General features: G+C 43.9%; 1 protein-coding gene across 1 annotated transcript in view; it reads right to left on the bottom strand.

Annotated features, from left to right (window-relative positions):
- LOC141075545 (sodium-dependent dopamine transporter-like) overlaps positions 1-22,581 on the bottom strand; it is a 53,526-nt gene that overhangs the window by 28,855 nt on the left and 2,090 nt on the right. The window contains exon 2 of the mRNA XM_073562639.1: positions 19,459-19,799. Within this exon, the coding sequence (XP_073418740.1) occupies positions 19,459-19,744 (286 nt within the window). The 5' untranslated portion in view covers positions 19,745-19,799. The remainder of the gene's footprint in view (positions 1-19,458; positions 19,800-22,581) is intronic.

Genomic DNA, 22,581 nt, shown 5'->3' with positions numbered 1-22,581 from the left:
GGAGTTGTCGGGTTTGCAGTGGTCAAAGCTGAAAGACCTCTGTAAAGTCCTTCAGTGTTTTGAGGAATGCACATGGCTGGTAAGCGCAGACAACGCCATCATAAGCATGAGCATACCACTTATGCATCTGTTCATGCAAACTTTGACGCACATTAAGGATCAGGCATCTGCAGCAGAGGAGGAACAGGAGGAGGAGGCAAAGGGAAGCCTTGCTGACAGTCATCCATTGTCTGCTCAGGGAACTGTCCTGGATGAGGTGGAGGAAGAAGAGGAAGAGGAGGAGGAGGAGGGGGATGATTATTGTGGGGAGGAGGATGTTTCTCGGGGGGGCAAGAGAAAATGTTGGCTTTCCAAGGTCAGGTACAGGGTTTGTGCGTGACTGGAGGGATGTGGATTTGGCAGAAAGTGCTCCTCCACCCGCCACCGTCAGTGCATCATTGACACCTGAAACATTGGCCTAAATCTGTGATTATCTCTTGCAGATCCTAAAATGGGACCCCCCACATTGTCAAAATTATGAAGGATGAAGACTACTGGTTGGCCAGCATCCTCAATCCACGCTATAAAGGCAAATTACAGAACATCATGCCACAGGAGAACCTAGAGCTAATATTGGCGAACAAACAAGCAACTCTGGTAAACCGTTTGTTAGAGGCATTCCCAGCACACAGCAGCGGGGCAGGTTCTACCACGAGCCGTACTGGGCCAAATGGAAGAGGTGTTCGTTGTGCACACAGCCGAACTGGCATTGGAGACAGGAACTTCATGACCAGGTTGTGGACTGATTTCTCGAGGACCGCTCACACGACTGATAATATTGAATCAATTACAACAGACAGGAGACAGCAGTTGTCAACTATGGTTCAAAATTACCTCTCCTCACCCCATCGATGTTCTCCCTCACAGTTCATTCCCCTTTGACTACTGGGCGTTAAAACTGGACACATTGGCCTGAATTGGCACAATATGCCTTACAGGAACTCACTTGCCCTGCTGGTAGTGTGCTATCAGAAAGAGTCTTCAGTGCTGCTGGATCAATCCTGACAGAAAGAAGCACCCGGCTGTCGACCCAAAATGTTGGTAATCCCACCTTCATTAAAATGAACCATGCCTGGGTTTCAAAGGATTTTGTACCACCTTCCCCTGATGACGCATAGGTTGACAGCAAAATGGCTCGCTTTGTCCTCCTCTTCCTCCGACTTCTGCAATTCCTCCATTTGCAGCTGCTGAACGTCCAGCCTACACCTCAACATATGCCAGTTTTTCCACCTCCGTAACTGGGCTGTACCCCCCCAGGGCCGGCGTCAGCACCTGGCAGACCCGGGCAAGTGCTGGGGCCCTGAGCAGGTGGGGGGGCCCACTCGTGGGCAACAGCACTGGCACAGGGTCCCTCACAGTACACAAAAATCTCTGACGGTGGGGGGGCCCACTCGCCATCACAGACACCGTCGTACTATGAGGGGCCCTGTGCCACTACCGTTGCCCATGAGTGGGCCACCCCTGCTTGCTCAGGGCACCAGCACTTGCAATACTTACCTCTCTCTGCTCCACCGCTGTGACCTCTTCCGCGTTTCCTGACATTAACATTCAGATCAGAGAGCATGATGACGTCACGTCTGTACACCATCTGCCTGAACAGTCCAAGTGCAGAGAGCTGGAATATGGCGACACTGAGGAGTCTAGAGTCGAGCAGTGCCCAGCAAGGACAGGTGTTTCATTTTTTTTATATTTGGAGCAATATATGGGGAGCATTATACACTGAAGAATTATATAAAGGGCCCATCATACACTTTAGCATCATAGATAGGGCCCATTATCCATGGGGTCCATCATACACCTGCGCATTATAAATGGGGCCCTGTTGTGAGTTCATTTTCCCCTTCGTCACTGAGGTCTGGTGAACTCCCTATTCTGGTAAAGGAAGGTAATGAGCCTGATTATCAGGCACCTGAGCCTAATGAGGATGACTGGCTGAGTGGAGTCACGGACTGGATATAAGGCTGCCGACGCCCTTCTGCCCTGCGGGTGATTTCTCTGTGGACTTCTAGGACACCAGTCTGATTCCTGCTTCCCTAAAGCTAAGTTTTCTGCTTTGCCTGTTTGCATTTATATTTTGTTTTTGTTTTCCTTGCTTTTCTGGATTCTGCCATTCCCTGCTGGGATGAGCTGAATCTCCTTTTGCCGGTTGCTTGGTCTTCAGAATATTCCTGAGTACTGACATAGCTTTTTTGAAGCCTAGCGTCTTCAGGGCCTTTTTCACTGTCAGTCTGTTGGCTCTTATTTTCATAGGGTTTTTCACGGATTGCAGACGGCAGCCTACCTGTACTTTCCTATCTAGGTAGTTTGGGCCCCGTCTTTGCTCAGTCTATCTTTCTGTCTGTGTTAGTGTTTTCATCTTGCTTCACTGTCATTATATGTTGGGGGCTGCCTATTGCTTTGGGGTCTGCTCTGGGGCAGTTTAGATTTCCCCTTTCTTTCTTTAGGCCTATTTAATTCTCCGGCTGTGATCGAGGGGTCTAGGGCATCGTAGGAACCCCCCACGGCTACTGTTAGTTGTTGTGATAGGGGTCTGCAATCCGATAGCTGCCAACCTCTCTGGTTTTCTGGACTTAGCTAGCATTTCTGTTTTTGTCTCCTACGGTGACTCAATCATAACAGGGCCCATTATATATGGAGCATTATACACTGTTTGCATATTTAATTTTTTATGTCAGGTAATTTTTTAGTAAACATTTTCCAAAATTGAAAAAACAGGTAGTCATATACAGGAAATGTCCCAAATAGTGTATTACATAAACACAATAGAACACCACAGAAATCCCTCCCAACTCACCCCCCACCCTCACCCGAAAAAACACCTCTCGTGTCTCCCGATGCATTTGGTCTCTCACAGCTAAAATTTTTGGGTTATATCCTCCTCAACGCTCTCATCCATGTTAATCTAGGAGGCGCCAACCCGGGTGTGTCCAACCAAGGTGCCCACATATCTTCCCATTTCTTAGCTGTTCTTCTGTTTTGATACACATATTTTTCCATATCTATATTATTATTAACTGCAGCGGTAACTTCCGTGATTGTGGGTACAGAAGATCCCTTCCAGTGAGCCGCCACCCTTTTACAAGCTTGATATAATATTCGTGAGACTGCCAGCTGGTGCTCCTCCGAAAGCAGCAAAGTCTCCACCCGCCACAGAAGAGCCATTTTGGGGTCTAGTACCATTTGACATTGATAGACAGTATTAAGTAAATCATTCACACTTCCCCAAAACCTACGTAACCGAGGACAGTTTCAGGTCATGTGTATCAGATCCGCATTGGGCGTTCTACATTTCCAACAATCTGCCTCTGTAGCATAGCCCATTTTCAACAGCCGTACAGGGGTTCGATAAACTCGATGAAGCAAATAAAGATGCGACACTCTCTGCGCCTCGCTAACCGAGACTTTCGTAACTTCTTGCAATGCATCCTCCCATTCATCATCTGTTAAATCACCTACATCAATTTGCCACTTATTCTTCAGCGTCTCCAAATTTGCCACTCTTTTCCATCATGGTTGCATATATCATGGATATAATACCTCTTGATCCTCCTCCCATCACTACTCTATCCAACAGCGGCGTTTTAGCTGGATTACCTATTGGAGCGAGTCGCTGTTGTGCTTCACAAGCATGTCTCAGCTGGAGATATTAAAAAAATATTTTATTAGTGATGGAAAATGTCTGTTTGAGATCCTCAATAGATCGAAACTTCCCTTCAGAATAAAGCTGTGATACTAGTTTAAGCCCTCTCCTCTCCCATAGCTCAAAACCCTCTAATTTATTCTGCTCTGTACATGTCAAGTTTCTCCAGATCAGGGAATGTGCCGTGACTCCCTGTATACCCAATATTTCTTTGGCCATGTTCCTTACCTTATCCATGCACTTCATTATCGGAATATTGATAGCTTGACCCTGACAGAACCGCCCTGAGTCTAGCGCCTGCACAATTAAGTCCTTTCCCACTACGTATGTAAGCATACATCCCGAGGAAGTTCACATGAACGAATCCTACTCCCTCATCCTCTGAAATGCTGCAACTGCGCTGCAAGATAATACAGAAACGGGTCAGGAACCGCTAATCCCCTCAGTTATTTAGATGTACGCAAAACCTCCAACCGAATTCTAGGAACACTCCTCTTCCAGATAAACTCTCTAAATATTCTGTTTATCTGATAAATGATTTGACCAGGAATCCAAATGGGCGCATTGTGGAGGGCATACAAAGCTTTTGGCATAGGAACTATTTTTACCATGTTTGCACTTCCCACCATACTCAGTGGTAACTTGCACCAGTCCTTTATCTTTGGATGAAATTTAGCAAGTAGCGGGGTAATATTTAAATGCTCAAAATCTTGTATATTATACCCAATATGAATTACCAAGTATTTAAACTCTCTGACTACATTTAATCGTCCAGCCAATTCCAAAGAGTTCTCGGGAGCATCTCCCACCCGCATAATTGAAGATTTCTCCCAGTTAAAACATAAACCAGAGATCACTGTGAAGGATCCAAAGACTTCCATTGCCACCCTCAGAGAAGACGGCCACTCTCCCAAAAACAAGAGCATGTCATCAGCATACAACGCTGTTATTTCTTGCAAAGACTCATACCCAAACCCCTTAAATTCTGGTGTCGCCCGAATTACTACTGCCAAGGGCTCAATTTCCAGAGCAAACAGTAGGGAAGACACCCCTGTTTGGTCCCTCTGTATAAGTTAATTATATTTGAGATCTCTCCATTAAGTTTGATCTGGATTAATAATACCAGATATTACTCTAGACAGCCGCATCGCCAGAATCTTTGCAAAAATCTTGACATCAACGTTTAAAAGGGAGATAGGCCTGTATGACTCTGGAAGACAAGGATCCTTATCAGCCTTGGGGATCACCACTATGATTGCTTCATTCAAGGACCGGGGCAAGTGCCAATCTTCCCTAGCCTCCTCAAACACCTTCAACAGCTGTTGAAGCATTATATTTGAGTACTGCTTATATACCTCCACAGGCAGCCCATGAGACCCCGGTGTCTTATTCCCTGCCATAGAATCTAGAGCCTCCTGTAATTCCTCCAGACAACTTGGTGCCTTCAGCCGAACAGCTTCCGATTCCAACAGAGTAGGCACACCAGCAGTCCCCAAAAAGCTACTGAGCAACTCGTCAGAGAACCCGCCCTGCGAATTATATAATGTCTCAAAAACTTGCTAAAGTTGCTAGAATTGCCCCAGAAGATCTTTCAAGTTCCCCATTTTTGTTTTTTATCTCTGGTACCATTGCAGGGCCAGATTGAGTCTTGATCAGCATAGCTAGTAGATGTCCAGTTCCCTCCCCCTCCCCGAAATAGACCTGCCACCGGAAGTAACGTTTATTTGCAGCTTTTGAAAGCTTATGTTGGGCTGATCGCTGTTCCGCATCTTTTAATGCGTTAAAATGTATATCCAATGGAGTTTTCAAATATTGCAATTCTGCAGAGATAGCTTCCTTCTGTAAAAGTTCCACATATTCTCTAGACTTAGTTGTAACTCTATTCACTTCCGAGATCAACAGTCCTCTCACATAAGCTTTAGACGCATCCCATAATCTTTCCCTGGGGGCTGTACCCTCATTAATAGCAAAAAATTATTTTAGCAAGTCAGGGATCCTAGCATCTGCTTGAATAATATGTAACCAGAATGCGTTAAACGACCATGGTGACCATTCGCCTCTCCCGCCATTTTCCCAATTAAATGTCGCCATAACAGGCGAGTGATCTGACAAGACCCTAGGTTGATACTTGTTTGCATAATTATTACTAGGCAAGTTGTATTTGAGAGGATTCTTTTTATTATTGAACAACAGCTATGTTCTTAATCAACCGAAAAGACTCATAAATATCAAAGCTTAATATTTTTGGAAGTTGGAGTGGGTTTTTTTTAGATTTGGCTATCTTAGGAGGATATCTGTTTGTGCAGGTAACTATCACTGTGCAGAATTAGTAGGCAAAACCAAATATATATCCATCTCACTTGTTTATTCACCAGGTAAACCAATATAACAACACAAATGTCATGATCCATGCTGGATCAGGACTGATATAAAGCACAGTTAACCTTTTTTTTTCCTAAGCTGTGCTTAGGTTTGGTTTTTGCTCCCGGTGGCCATTAGGATTATTGCACTGTGGTGTCATTTGTTCTATGTTTGCCCCGGTGGTGGTGAGCGTCATTGCACTCTTGTTTCTTTAGTTAATTGCACATGATTATAATGCAGGTGTGATTGCTGGCTCTGCTATAAAAGAGTCTCAGGTGTTGCAATCACTGTTGGTGATAGTGATCATTTCAACCATCCTTGGGGGAGGAAGGAGCTGGAGAGCAGCTCTGTCAGAGCTTGGTGACAGCGATTCAGGAGCAGAGCTGCATGCTGGTGGTGGACTCTGTTGCCAGGAGCAAGTGCAACAGAGTAAAGCTAAGTTGTGTTTCCCCGTTTGTGCTTTCTCCTTAGTGTGTATTAGTACAGCGGTGGGGCCAGTGCCTGCGCTACCCATCTCCATAGCAAGGGATAGGTGTAGGGTATGCTAGGGCGACAGGTTCCTGATCAGCGCCCGGTGCGGAACCGGCATAGGGAACGTCAGGTGTTGTGAGTTCATTTTCCCCTTCGTCACTGAGGTCTGGTGAACTCCCTATTCTGGTAAAGGAAGGTAATGAGCCTGATTATCAGGCACCTGAGCCTAATGAGGATGACTGGCTGAGTGGAGTCACGGACTGGATATAAGGCTGCCGACGCCCTTCTGCCCTGCGGGTGATTTCTCTGTGGACTTCTAGGACACCAGTCTGATTCCTGCTCCTCTAAAGCTAAGTTTTCTGCTTTGCCTGTTAGCATTTATGTTTTGTTTTTGTTTTCCTTGCTTTTCAGTATTCTGCCATTCCCTGCTGGGGTGAGCTGAATCTCCTTTTGCCTGTAGCTCTGTCTTCAGAATATTCCTGAGTACTGACATAGCTTTTTGAAGCCTAGCGTCTTCAGGGCCTTTTTCACTGTCAGTCTGTTGGCTCTTATTTTCATAGGGTTTTTCACGGATTGCAGACAGCAGCCTTCCTGTCCTTTTCTATCTAGTTAGCTTGGGCCCCGTCTTTGCTCAGTCTATCTTTCTGTCTGTGTTAGTGTTTTCATCTTGCTTCACCGTCATTATATGTTGGGGGCTGCCTTTTGCTTTGGGGTCTGCTCTGGGGCAGTTTAGATTTCCCCTTTCTTTCTTTAGGCCTATTTAAATCTCCGGCTGTGATCGAGGGGTCTAGGGCATAGTAGGAACCCCCCACGGCTACTGCTAGTTGTGTTGATAGGTTCAGGGGTCTGCAATCCGATAGCTGCCAACTTCTCTGGTTTTCTGGACTTAGCTAGCATTTCTGTTTTTGCCTCCTACGGTGACTCAATCATAACAGTCAGGAGCGTTAGGGACACTGACTCAGGGGAGTGCAGAAGGTCACCACGTCCCCTTTCAGGCTGCGCCCTCATTAATCAGGGAGTGAAGAGCAACGGGTGGGAATCATTATGTCCCTTCTTAAAGGGGATCCCCAATCCTGGGCCTTCTTCCTATCGGACAATTCTCCATCTTTAGAGTCCGTGGACGAGTTCTTTGCGGCTTTGGCGCTTGTGTATGGGGATCCTAATGGCGTTGCCCTGGTGGAATCTCGAATCCGTAGGTGTAAACAGGGAGCCCGGGTCGCTGAGGAGTACTGCTCAGAGTTTAGGAGATGGGCCACTAATACTCAGTGGAATGACCGTGCACTTAGAAGTCAATTTGTGCAGGGTTTGTCTCCAAAGTTGCAGGATACTCTGGTGCAGTACGCCACCCCCAGGTCGCTGGAGGCCACCATATCCCTTGCCATCCGGGTGGATAGACGCCTTAGGCAAAGACATATACAAAAAGTGCCACCTGATGTCCTCACTAGGAAGGAGGACCCACCAGTGCGGACGGAGGAACCAAGACAGCCGGTGTTGTTGATACAAAAAAGGGGGTGTCTGCAGCTCGTCGTGGTGGGGGGTATGCTTTTCCTGTGGGAAGCCTGGCCATTTTATGAGAGCCTGCCCAGTTCATGCCAAGTCTCCTGATGAACCCATGCAAGTAGGAGGAGCTAGTTTGTTTTCGGAGCTGCCTACGGTTTGGGGAGTGGTGTCGGCATGTTTGTTCTGTGGGCAGACTGGTCATGTTCTGAAGACTTGCCCATTGCGCGCCAAATTATCTGTGCCATCGGAGAAGCCGCATTCCCCTGGTTGCTTGGAGGGAGGCGACCAGGGAGTATATATTTCCTCCATTTTGCCCTCCCAAAGTACCATGTCAGCAGAGGTCTTGGCTGGCGAGGTACCGGAGGTGATACCGGAGTTTGTGGACAGTGGAGCAGGAGTCAGTCTGGTGGATGCTTGCTTTGTCCAGACTCATGGTCTGAGGTGTAGGACGCTAGCCCAGCTTATAAGCGTCCGGGCCATAAACTCTGTTCCACTGAGCCAGGGGAGCTTGACCAAGGTCATAGAGAACATCCATCTGCGTATAGGACTTCATGAGGAGTCCTTGTCATGCTACGTCTTGGAGGGAATGCCAGTACCTATTGTTTTAGGCCTGCCTTGGCTGAAGAGACACAACCCGGTAATAGATTGGCAGGCGAGGGAAGTGGTCAGCTGGGGGCACTCGTGTGAGGGCTACTGCCTAGGAACTAATGTCTCTGCCGCCTCTCTTCAACGGACCCCTTCCTCTCCGGTGAGGGAAGCAGATGTGCTGCAGGAGAGTAGGGGCAAGTCTCAACCCTCACCATTGGCCAACCCTGGGAGGCACAGACCTCGTGGTGGAAGGGGTTGGAGGGTGGTGTACCCCTTGGTGAGGTACGGGGTTGTGAGTGTGGTGACACAGGGGGACGCTTCTGTTGTCAATCCCAGAAAGAGTTCTCCAAGTGGTGACAAACGAACGAGTGGCAATATACGTTCAGGTCCGGACCTGTGTGTGAACGAGCGTGTATGGGTGGCCACCAAAAAGCATCCAGTGGAAGTGTGTTGTTAAGTGTTACCTGCTCATACCAAACATACACATACACAACCCGTTCCCCAGGTCAGCGCTTCGGAGATGTGTGTTACCTCCAGAACATACGTTGCCAATACCAGCGGGCTCGTTTCTCATCAACCTGATATGCAGGTAGTTGCTGGGGTGAATTCTGGGTCTGGGCATCCCCGCTGTAGGTGGTTCCCTGATGGGGAGCGGTCTTGAGGGTCCAGAGGCCCCTCATTAAGGGGAGGGTACTGTCATGATTCATGCTGGATCAGGACTGATATAAAGCACAGGTAACCTTTTTTTTTCCTAAACTGTGCTTAGGTTTGGTTTTTGCTCCTGGTGGCCATTAGGATTATAGTACTGTGGTGTCGTTTGTTCTAAGTTTGCCCCAGTGGTGGTGAGCATCATTGCACTCTTGTTTCTTTAGTTAAGTGGACATGATTATAATGCAGGTGTGATTGCTGGCTCTGCTATAAAAGAGTCTCAGGTGTTGCAATCACTGTTGATGATAGTGTTCATTTCAACCATCCTTGGGGGAGGAAGGAGCTGGAGAGCAGCTCTGACAGAGCTGGGAGGCAGCGATTCAGGAGGAGAGCTGCATGCTGGTGGTGGACTCTGTTGCCAGGATCAAGTGCAACAGAGTAAAGCTAAGTTGTGTTTCCCCGTTTGTGTTTTCTCCTTAGTGTGTATTAGTACAGCGGTGGGGCCAGTGCCTGCGCCACCCTGCTCCCTAGCAAGGGATAGGTGTAGGGTATGCTAGGGCGACAGGTTCCTGATCGGCACCCGGTGCGGAGCTGACATAGGGAACGTCAGGAGCGTTAGGGACACTGACTCAGGGGAGTGCAGGAGGTCTCCACGTCCCCTTTCCCTATCACAGGGCCCACCGTTGTAACTGTTTCCCTTCCCTTTGTCTTGTTGTTTTAGTTTCCGGCCTGCTGGTCGCGTCACACAGGACGGGTCCACGTGACAACAAAATGTAGAAATACACATTTCTGACATTCACAACCCCCCCAAAAAAGGGACCAACAGAGCCACCTTTCTTTATGATGACACTCAATAGCCTTCCATCCATACATTCTGTCAGTTGCTTGATCTGTTTACGATCAACATTGCGTGCAGCAGCCACCACAGCCTCCCTGACACTGTCCCCAGAGGTGTAATGTTTTGACTCCATGTAGATCTCACATTTTATGAGGGACCACAGCTTCTCTATGGGGTTCAGATCAGGTGAACAACGGGACCATGTCATTATTTTTCCTTCTTTTAGACCTTTACTGTGCAGCCACCCTGTGGAGTATTTGGATGCATGTGATGGAGCATTGGCCTGCATGAAAATCATGTTTTTCTTGAACAATACCAACTTCTTCCTGTACCACTGGTTGAAGAAGGTGTCTTCCAGAAACTGCAAGTAGGTCTGGGAGTTGAGCTTCATTCCATCCTCTACCCAAAAAGGTCCCACAAGTTCATCTTTGATGATACCAGCCCATACTAGTACCCCACCTCCACCTTGCTGGCGTCTGAGTCAGAGTGGAGCTCTCTGGCCTTTACTAATCCAGCCTCGGGCCCATCCATCTGGCCCATCAAGAGTCACTCTCATTTCATCAGTCCATAAAACATTACAAAAATCTGTCTTAACATTTTTCTTGGCCCAGGCTTGATGTTTTATCTTATGTTTCTTGTTCAAAGGTGGTCGTTTTCCAGCCTTCCTTACCTTGGCCATGTCCCTGAGTATGGCACACCTTGCGCTTTTTGATACTCCAGTAACGTTGCAGCTCTGAAATATGGCAAAACTGGTGTCAAATGGCATCTTGGCAGCTTCACGCTTGATTTTTATCAATTCATGGGCAGTTATTTTGAGCCTTTTTTTATCAACACGCTTCTTGCGACCCCGTTGGTTATTTGCCATGAAACGCTTGATAGTTCAGTGATCAGTCATGCTTCAAAAGTTTGGCAATTTCAATACTTCTGCATCCCTCTGCAAGACATCTCACAATTTTTGACTTTTAAGAGTCCGTCAAATCTCTCTTCTGACCCATTTTTCCAAAGGAAAGGAAGTTACCTAATAATTAAGCACACTTTATATAGGGTGTTGATGTCATTAGACCACACCCCTCCTCGTTACAGAGATGCAAATCACCTGATTTACATAATTTTCAGTTGGCTTTCAAGCCTATACAGCTTGGAGTAGGACAACATGTATGAAAAGGATGATGTAATCAAAATACTCATTTGCCTTAGAATTCTGCACACAGTGTATAGGCCCATCATACACTGGAGCATCATCCATGGGGCTCATCATATACTGCAGCATCATATGGGGCCCATCATATACTGGAGCATCCTATGGGGCCCATCATATACTAGAGCATCATATGGGGCCCATTATATATGGAGCATTTTATTGGCCCATCATGCAATGGAGCATCATCCATGGGGCCCATAATATACTGGAGCATCATATGGGTTTCATTATTTATGGGGCATCATATAGGGTATGGAGCATTATATGGAGCACATATGGGGCCTATTCTGTATGGAGCATTATATGGAGCACATTCTGTATGGAGCAATATATGGAGCCCATCATATACTGTATGGAGCTTTATATGCGACTCATTATACTGTATGGAGCAACATGTGGGGCTCATTCTACTCTATGGGGACCGTCCTATACTGTATGGCACATTATATGGGGACCATCATATACTGTTGCATTATGTGGAGCTCATCATATACTGTATGGAGCATTATATGGGACCAATTATTCTGTATAGAGCAATATATGGGGCTCATTATTCTGTATGGCGCACTATGTGGTGGCCATAATACTGTATGGAGGAATATATTGTCCAGTATTTGAGCTATTGTAGAATTTAAAATAGATATCAGTCATGTAATGTAAGAAGTGAAGTCTTTGTCATTGCACTATACCAATATTTCTCTGCCATATTGGAGCATCATGAATTGTGGTATGTGTTAAAGGGGCCCACTGACACTCTTTCGCCCGGGGCACACGAAAACCTGTAGCCAGCCCTACCCCCCCACAACTTTAGCCAAATAACCCCCAGTTTTCAGTGTGTAACTATTATTATAAAGTAAATTAAGGTTGACAAGCTTAAGTAATAAGAATTAATGTTGTTGGCATTGAAATAGGCACTGTAGGTGTGTTTACTGTCCTCCACTCCCTGATGACTTTGCTTCCCCATTGACTTGCATTGGGTTTCGTGTTTCAGTCGGACGTCCGACTTTTCCCTATAGTCGGCCAATTTCGTTCGACTCGACTTTTGAGAAAGTCGGGTTTCATGAAACCCGACTCGACCCTAAAAAAGGCAAAGTCGCTCATCTCTATTCATAAGGGATAACAGGAGAAAATGAATGGTACAATTTGTTATGCAATTTTTCTTGAGTATGCCAATAACACATATGTGCTAGAAAATTACTTTTGAGGAATAGTGCAAAGCTGAGAAGGAAAGAAGTGCCGTATTGGAGTTCAGGATTTGCTGGAAAGGGTTGAAGGTGCCATGTTACATTGGCAGAGCCCCTGAGGTGCCAGAAAAGCGGACCCCCATAAGTGACCCCATTTTAAAAACTACACCTTTCAATGAATTCATCTAAGGTTGCAGTGATCAAATTGACACCATGCATGTGTCACAAAATTTGATACCATTCGACAGTGAAGAAAAAATAATTACATGGGTAAAAATGTCACCAGAATTTGTCACACAATTTCTGCTGAACATGGCCATACGCCATATGTGGCTGAACAGTACTGCTTAGCCACACAGCACGACTCAGGAGAGAACGCTATTTGACTCTTAGTGAACAAATTATCATAGAATACTTTGTGGACTCTGTATGCAGTGTCCAAAGTGCCAGAAGAGCAGAATCACCCTCAAGTGACCATATTTTGGAAATTACACCCCTCTGGGAACTTATCTACAGATGTAGTAACGATTTTGACTCCATGAATGTTTTGCAGAAACAAGCAGCAGTGAATGTTGCTGAGGGAAAATTGCAAATCTGCCATTGTAGTGACCAGTACGCTCTAGTGACCAGTACATTATGCCCAGCTCGTGTTTCTGGAAACACACGGCTGAAAATTAAGTGGGCTGTCATCGCTACAAAAATGACAAACATGTGGACGCTAAACGTGGCTTAGGCATACTGAAGCTCAAAAAAGAAGAGGGAAATTGGATTGGGAGTGCAGAATTAGCTGGATTTCTTTTGAGAGGTGAGGAGACATAACGCTTTTCCATAGCCTTTGTGCTACCAGTAACGAGGAAACCCTCTATTTTTTCATTGACAGATGACGGACCTGAGTGGGGACTTTTTTTGGATCACATTTATCCTGTGCTCTACATTAAGCACTTACATTGAGGTTTCCATCTAAATGACATGATTCAGATGACACCCCCAACTATAATGAGGCAGCAGACTTACCATGGACTCCATCTGGCCTTTGTTAAGTGGTGTCCTTATTTTCAGAGGTGCACAGAACTGTGACCGACAACACTTTTATGCACGCTTAAACACTTTACACAAGAAAAAATTTTTAGAAAAAAAAATTGTTTTTGCATTGCTAAATTCTGAGAACTATACCTTTTTTATTTCTCAGCTAATGGTCTGTATTGCGGCTTAATATTTGCAGGATTCAGTGGTGTTTTCAGGGGTACCAATTATATTTACATTTGTCTTTTTGATGGCATTTTATTCCACTTTTTGGTTTGGCAGTTGATGTAAAAGCATAGTTTTTTTGCCACATTTTTAATCTATTTTTTATGGTGGTTTTATGGTGTAGGGGTTAACTAGTATGACAGTTTTATAGGTCAAGTGAGTCGTTCCATACCCGGCAATACTAAATATATTGTACTGTGCCTTGTCAAAAGTATTCGGCTCCCTGGAACTTTTCAACCTTTTCCCACATATCACGGTTCAAACATAAAGATACCAAATGTTAATTTTTGGTGAAGAATCAACAACAAGTGGGACACAATTGTGAAGTTGAACAAAATTTATTGGTTATTTTAAATTTTTGTGGAAATACAAAAACTGAAAAGTGGGGCGTGCAATATTATTCGGCCCCTTTAACTTAGTACTTTGTTGCGCCACCTTTTGCTGTGATTACAGCTGCAATTTGTTGGGGTATGTCTCTATCAGTTTTGTACACCGAGAGACTGAAATTCTTGCCCATTCCTCCTTGGCAAACAGCCCGAGCTCAGTGAGGTTGGATGGAGATCATTTGTGAACAGCAGTTTTCAGCTCTTTCCACAGATTCTGGATTGGATTCAGGTCTGGACTTTGACTTGGCCATTCTAACACCTGGATATGTTTATTTGTGAACCATTCCATTGTAGATTTTGCTTTATGTTTGGGATAATTGTCTTGTTGAAAGACAAATCTCCATCCCAGTCTCAGGTCTTTTGCAGACTCCAACAGGTTTTCTTCAAGAATGGTCCTGTATTTGGCTCCATCCATCTTCCCATCAATTTTAACCATCTTCCCTGTCCCTGCTGAAGAAAAGCAGGCCCAATCCATGATAATGCCATCACCATGTCTGACATTGGGGATGGTGTGTTCAGGGTGATGAGCTGTGTTGCCTTTACGCCAAACATATCGTTTGGCATTGTTGCCAAAAAGTTCGATTTTGGTTTCATCTGACCAGAGCACCTTCTTCCACATGTTTGGTGTGTCTCCCAGGTGGCTTGTTGCAAACTTTAAACAACACTTTTTATGGATATCTTTGAGAACTGGCATTCTTCTTGCCACTCTTCCATAAAGGCCAGATTTGTGCAGTGTACGACTGATTGTTGTCCTATGGACAGACTGTCCCACCTCAGCTGTAGATCTCTGCAGTTCATCCAGAGTGATCATGGGCCTCTTGGCTGCATCTCTGATCAGTCTTCTCCTTTGTTGAGATGAAAGTTTAGAGGGATGGCCGGGTCTTGGTAGATTTGCAATGGTATGATACTCCTTCCATTTCAATATGATCGCTTGCACAGTGCTCCTTGGGATGTTTAAAGTTTTGGAAATCATTTTGTATCCAAATCCGGCTTTAAACTTCTCCACAACAGTATCATGGACCTGCCTGTTGTGTTAACAGGTTTTCATGATGCTCTCTGTGCTTCAAACAGAACCCTGAGACTATCACAGAGCAGGTGCATTTATATGGAGACTTGATTACACACAGGTGGATTATATTTATCATCATTAGTCATTTAGGTCAATATTGGATTATTCAAAGATCCACAATAAACTTCTGGAGTGAGTTTGCTGCACTGAAAGTAAACGGGTCGAATAATATTGCACGCCCCACTCTTCAGATTTTGTATTTCCACAAAAATTTAAAATAACCATGAAATTTCGTTCAACTTCACGATTGTGTTCCACTTGTTGTTGATTCTTCACCAAAAATTTACATTTGGTATCTTTATATTTGAAGTATGACATGTGGGAAAAGGTTGAAAAGTTCCAGGGAGCCGAATACTTTCGCAAGGCACTGGAAATAATAGTGTATAGGCCGACCCGAGTATAAGCCGAGGCACAAATTTTTGCCACGAAAAACTAGGAAAACTTATTGATTCCAGTATAAGCCGGGTATGCATTGTCCCCTCATCCCTATCCTGGTATGTGTGGCTCCTCATCCCTATTCTGATATGCATGGTTCCTCATCCCCACCCTTGTCTGCATGGCTCCTCATCCCCATCCTTGCCTGCATGACTCCTAATCCCCATCATTGCCTGCATGGCTCCTTTCCCCATCCTTGTCTGCATGGCTCTTTATCCCCTTCCTTGTCTGCATGGATCCTTAACCCCATCCTTATCTGAATGGTTCCTCATGCCTATCCTGGTATGCATGGCTCCTTATTGCTATCCTTGTATGCATGGCCTCTCATCCCTATCCTTGAATGCATGGTTCCCCACACCTATCCTTGTATGTATGGTTCCTCATTTTTATCTTAGTATGCATGGTTCTTCATCCCTATCCTTGTATGTATGGCCCCCATGAGAAAAGCATTAAAAAATACTCTAGTATATACAGGATGTGCTTTTTTGTTTATTTTTGTTTTTTCATACATATTTTTTGGTATAATATTTTTTTAATTTTTTTTTGCTTTTTATTTTGTAATTTTTTAAAATTTTTTTAAAGATTTTTTTTAACTTTTTTTAACTTAGCCCTCCTGTGGGACTTTAAGGCTATGCGCACACAGTGCAATTTTTATGCATTTTCGAGGCGTTTTTTATGCGAGGAAATGGGACAAAAATGCAATGTAATCCTTATACAAGCTTATTCAATGACAATCCTGAAATGTTGTGCACATGATCAGTAAATTTCCGTGCGTGTTTGCAGTGCATTTTTTTCTGCAGTATGTCAATTCTTTTTGCGTTTCCACACCCATTGAGTCAGTCAAATCCACAGCAAAAACGCAGGTATAGTAGCTTCCTATGGTGTTTCCCACACTGTCATCTGTGTGACAGTGTGGGAAACACCAGCATGGTGGTTCTTATTAGCAGTAACGCTACCACCAGTAAGACCGTGGGTCAGAGCGCTGCGAGGTAATGCTGTCAGATGTCAGCGTGACCCCACAGCTGTGACTGTTACTTGCGGTAACGCTATCGCAGACTGTCCGTCAGAGCGTTGCTGGATCATTCTGTCAGATGTCAGCGTGATCCCGCAGCTGTAACTGCGACCCACGGTAATGATACCGCTAGTACTGCCGGTCAGAGCGCCGTTGGATTATTCTGTCAGATGTCAGAGTGACCCCGCAGCTGTGACTGTGACCTGTGGTAACACTACCGCAGACTGTTGGTCACAGCGCCGCGGGATCATGCCGTCAGATGTCAGCGTTACCCCACAGCTGTGACAGTGACCTGCAGGGGTGGGCTGATGAGACTACTGCTCCCATCTGGCTACATCTGCTGTCACTGATAACAGTGACAGCAGGAGCCGCTGATGGGAGACATAGTCTCATCTGCTGGCGCCTGTGCTCACAGATAAAAAAAAAAAGTAAAATTGCATACATATTCAAATAAAAATAAAAACCCATTATACTCACCTAACACCAAATCCCCGACACCCTCATCTCCCAGAAATAATATAAAATAATAAACCAACATATACTCACCTGTCCACCATAATCCAGGTAATCCGAGTGTCCCACGGTGATCTCACGTGTAGAACAGTCACATTGTTTTTTCCACAGCGTTTTTCCTGCCAAGAGATGCAGAAACCTTGCAGAAATTTCTGCAAGCAAATGCTCAACATACGCACATAGCCTAACTGTTTTTACTCTGATCACTAGTATAATGCACTGTAATGCACCAACATTGCAATGCATTACACCAGTACAGTGCTGCACTAACAGATTGCCTTTTAGACCTTGCAGCTGGCAAGGTCTAAACAGGTCACCTCAGGTCCCAGACCCAGAAGTCGTCATTTGACCTTGGGTTGCCCTAGCAACGATTGTGCCTTTGCGATGACATTGTGAGGGCGACGATCATTGCGGGGCCACCGATCAGATAGAAAAGCGAGCCCCCTCCTTCTCCCTGCCTTCTAAATATTGTGATCATTATTGATTGCTGCATTTAGGGGGTTAAACAGCCCGGGGCCCACTCCTGGCAGTGGCAGCTGAGTCTTGGCTATCACTTAAGCTGAACTCCAAGCCGCAATCTTGCTGGTACCCCTCCTGTGCCCACATGATTGCCATGATGCACCGGTACGTCCATTTGTGGGAATGCACTGCAAAATAGGATGTACCAGTGCATCCAATGTCGGAAAGGGGTTAAAGGATAATAAGTAGAGATGAGTGAATCTTTTGCAATTGGAATTCACCATCTTCGTTGAATTTTCCCCCAAAATTTAAGTAATGTTGAATAAATGTGCAAATCTCAATACTGTAAAGTTTGTAATTGCTAAGAAAATACAAGGAGAGGGAGAGAGAGAACCCAGCTGACCATAAGGGTTTATGCTCTATAGGTGGGAAAGAGAGAAGACCCCACTTCCATAAGGGCAAATACGCTACAGGGAAGAGAAAGAGAGGACTCTGCTGACCATAAGAGCTTTCGCTCTACTGGAGAAATAGACGTACCCAGTGACTCTAGAGATGGAAAATGACTGCCGTAGAAAACTGTGCTCTGCTAGGAACAGCTGATTTGTTATGGCTCATGTATGGATCACCACTGTACAAGGTATGATAATCCATTAGATGTCATAACTGAAAGGCATTATGGGGAAGTCCACGCGGTTACACAAAATGACATTAGCCTGCACTCTGATGCTTCAGCAGTTTGGGAAATAGTTCTGGACAACTCTTTGTTTGCAAATTGAATCTCAAAATGTTTGAATTCATGTGAATCCCTGAATTTCAGGAAATTCAACTCGAGCTCAAACGTTCGCGGATTGGTCTGCTCATTTCTAGTAACAGGCAAAGTTATCTTTCATGCCTTATTAGAGAAAGTCTGGGTCATGGATACCTAAGGTCCTGCAATGTCTGCACATGAGGAAAGAGACATAGCGAATCAGAAAAACTATACTGCATTTCTAATTGGAAGTATTTGCTAATATTATTATTATTACACCTACTACATATTGGGATAGGATCTTGGAGATGGGAATACCCCTTTAACAACTGATGATCTATCCCCTGGATAAGTCATCAATATGAGATTGATTGGGTTCTGACATTTGGCATTCACTTCATTGGAAGATAAAAAGCAGTACTTGGCAGCAGTCACTGAATAATGTATGAGGCTGCCGCATTCCACTCTGTACACCAGTTATGTCCATCTGTTGAAGGAGCACATATGAGTTGATTAGTGGGGTACACGAGTTAAGGCCCCGTCACACACAGAGATCTCGCCAGCGAGATCGCTGTGTGTGACGGGGTTCAGCGACCACCCCCCCTGCCGGGTATCACGCTCCATCGTCCTGGGCCATTTTTTGATCGTTGGTCTCCCACTGGCCAGCATGCATCGCTGCGTGTGGCAGTGAGAGACCAGCGATCAGCGACACTGGAGACTGGTTTCCAATGTAAACAGTGGGTATCTAAGAGCTGCGCGGCTCTTGGATACCTGCTGTTTACCTTGGAAACCAGTGTGCAAGCTGGTTTTCAAGGTAAACAGCGGGTATCCAAGAGCCGCGCGGCTCTTAGATACCCGCTGTTTACATTGTAAACCAGCTTGCTCGCTGGTCCTGATCGCCGGAGGGGCTGTCTATGTGACAGCTCACCAGCGATCAGCCTAACGATGCCCCAACGATCCCATCCATGTCGGATCGTTGGTGGGATCGCTGGGACATCGTTATGTGTAACGGGGCGTTTAGACTCTCACCATTTTCATATTCTTAAGTTACAGACAACCCTTTAAGATAAATAGAAATTAAACTTAGATTTAGAACAAATGTTTTGCATGATTCTTACCTCCTCCATTTTTGTAACACAAGTAGGGAAACCTCCAAACATTAGCTAAGTCCACAGCAAATCCAATAACAGAAAGAAGAAAATCAATTTTCTTACTCCAGGTCTCTCTCTCTTCAATATCAGGATCTGTCTGTGATGGGTTTACCAGTACAGAATTAGTAAACTGAACTCCATTTTGCTCCTTTACAAGAATAAGCTCTACTTCCTTGGTTCCCATCTCATCAAAATCTTTAGCAGGAGCAACGACTGAAGACATCTGCCCAACAGGTGGTCTAGGTTTGATCATTAGGTACTACCAACACTATAGACCGTGGTGATAGATGGAACAATAGATTTTTTACCTGTTGTAAATAAAAACAGTAATTAATGAATAAAAATTCAATTTGCGTCCATATATTTACCCTGCATATTTCCAGACACATTATGAATAATAACACTGAAAAGTAGAATTAGATAATTAATGTAAAAAAACAATGCAGCTATCCAATAAAACACTTTATACAGCTGTCTGCTTCCCTACCTTTTTTCTTGGTTCATCATCAGATGCGTAGAATAAAACATCTACCTTAAAAGAAAACCTAAAACATGATGTTGTGATATTCTTTCACAAAATGTAAATGTGTTTATATGTGGCCAATCAGGAGTAGTTACCTAAATTGTAGCCTATTAAGGATTTTATTAGAATGTAGCATTATTAAAAATGATTCGCAATAGGACTCTGCTCATTACTACAATTAACAGATATGTCCAGTTTTTTATTATTTTAGTGGGGAAAAAAAATCAGAAGTTTGCAACAAAAAATGTTGACGTTGTTGTCGCCATTTTCTGAGACCAGTAATGTTTTCATTTTTCAGTCGATGGAGCTGCATAATGGCTTATTTTTTGCCGGGTGAGACAATGTTTTTATTGTACCATTGTAAAATAGATATGACGTTTTGATCGCTTGTGACAGAATTTTTTGTGGTATTGCAGGGACCAAAAAAAAATCATGATTTTGGAGTTCTTGATTTTTTTCTTTTACAGGTTAATTATTTTCATATTTTGATAGGTCAGACTTTTCTGAGCGAGGTGATACTACATGTGTGTTTTTTAACTATATTTTTAATGGGGGGAAAAGGGTGTTGATTTGAACTTTTATGTTTTTTATATTTTTTCATATTTTTTTACAAAATTTTTAACTTGTTACTCTTCTTAATAGCCTCCTCAGGGGACTTGAAGCTGTGATTGTCTGATAGAGTAATGCATATGGTAAAAATCACAGTTTCCTTTGAAGCCCAGGTTTGAAAGCATAGAGGTCTTCAACAGATCACTTGCTGTCATAGCAACCCATCAGTAACCCGCAATCTCATCACAGGCGCGTGGATGGGCTCATGGAATGACACACCCCCCTGCCGACACGTGTTTAAAATTAACAATGATGTGTGGAGATCTGCTCAATCCGTGATTGTTAAAGGTAGATCCTGGCTGTAACATACAGTCTTTACCTACTGAGTATGGGGCAAGCTCACCCTGTGCATGTCCGACATGTGTCATATAGGGTATAAATGGGTTTTCACGCAAACGAAGTACATTTTAATGAGTACATCTTGGAGTAATAATAAGTTCCACAACAGGATGTGTTAAAAAAATGTTCCTGTGCTGAGATAATCTTATAACTGTGCCCTTGCTGTGTACTGTGTAATGGCAGTGTCAGTTTTCCCTAAGGTAATGATTGAAAAGTAGCTGCTATGATGTCTCCCGTAAGCTGCACACACAGAAGAAATGATTCTGCTTCCCTATTTATCTATCACATACCCTCTGAATTAACAGAGGAGCAGCAAAATTAAAAACAAAGCTGTTGCTTAAAAATCGACTTGGCATAGCCTTCAGCAGCATGTGTGTGTTTGTTGTGTGTGTTGTGTGTGCTTGTTGTGTGTGTTGTGTGTGCTGTGTGTGTTGTGTGTGCTCTGTGTGTTGTGTGTGTGTTCTGTGTGTTGTGTGTGCTCTGTGTGTTGTGTGTGTTCTGTGTGTCTGCCTCCATCTCCTTTCTGCAATTTTCCTCTCTCCTTTTTTCAGAAAGATAAACTTCTATTGGTAAAATGTTGATGCCTCCATCAGCACAAAGATGGATTTTTGCATTATTCCACAGTGAATGACGAGTTCATGAGGCAAAGGGGGAGGAGAAGTGGCCACGAGCGCAGCACTATTATTTCTATTAAGATATATTGCAAGGTTTCTTATTTATTACTAGTTATTTATTCAAAGTTTATTAAAACATCAGTGATCCCCTAACCAAGAAAAAAATCAGGAGAAACACATCTGTTATATAAAATGTTTAAGATCAACAAAACATGAATTCAAAATGGTTCTATAATGGACTATTCATTTACCCATGTATATAAAAAGGTAAGAATCACAACTCAAGAAGAAGCCAGTGATACCTGAACAAAAGTAACACCAGGAAAATAAAATACTTCAACATAAGTAAAATGTTATAGTCGATAATATTCCTATTTTTAAAGGAAAACTGTCCGTGGCTGAGAATAGCGTATATTCAGAATCAGCTGCGGGAACGCTCACGTCTTGTGCCAGAGTTCCTCATTTGTTTGTTTGCGTCAGTTCTGAGAAACCAAAAACCATATCAAGTTTGGTGCATTATTTTAAATCACTGCAAGACCACATGCATATATGTCCTGTATGTTACACAGCAGACTGGATAGAATTGTAGCAAAGCCTTATAAATATACATCAGTTTGATGTCACGGAATAAAAAGATAATTTGTCTTATTCACTGAACGGAAACAAAAATTATATATAAACCGGTGAAGAACTGAAACATAAACTATAATTAAAAGTCAATTTACACAGAGATTAAGATTTATTATCTGCAAAAACTGGAGAAACTAACTTTGCTGTGCATTATTGAATGTTTTGTGATATTCAGGAGACTGAACATCGGGGTGACTCTAAAGCCCTGCATTGGGAGCAAAAAATAATTGTGTTGACTAACAAAATCCAAGAAAAAAAAGAATAAAAAATAACTGAATGCGACAATTGCCAAGTAATAGAAACTGGAAATGATTTTACAACATCCCCCAAAGAACCAGTGAGGTCATTACTCTTTATTTTAAGTTTCTTTTAACT

Source organism: Dendrobates tinctorius, unplaced genomic scaffold (assembly GCF_039654945.1).
Source record: "Dendrobates tinctorius isolate UK_male_01 unplaced genomic scaffold, ASM3965494v1 ptg000361l, whole genome shotgun sequence".
Classification (NCBI taxonomy): domain Eukaryota; kingdom Metazoa; phylum Chordata; class Amphibia; order Anura; family Dendrobatidae; genus Dendrobates; species Dendrobates tinctorius.
Note: the sequence above shows the minus strand (reverse complement) of the source record. Positions and strands in the feature narration are given on the sequence as shown.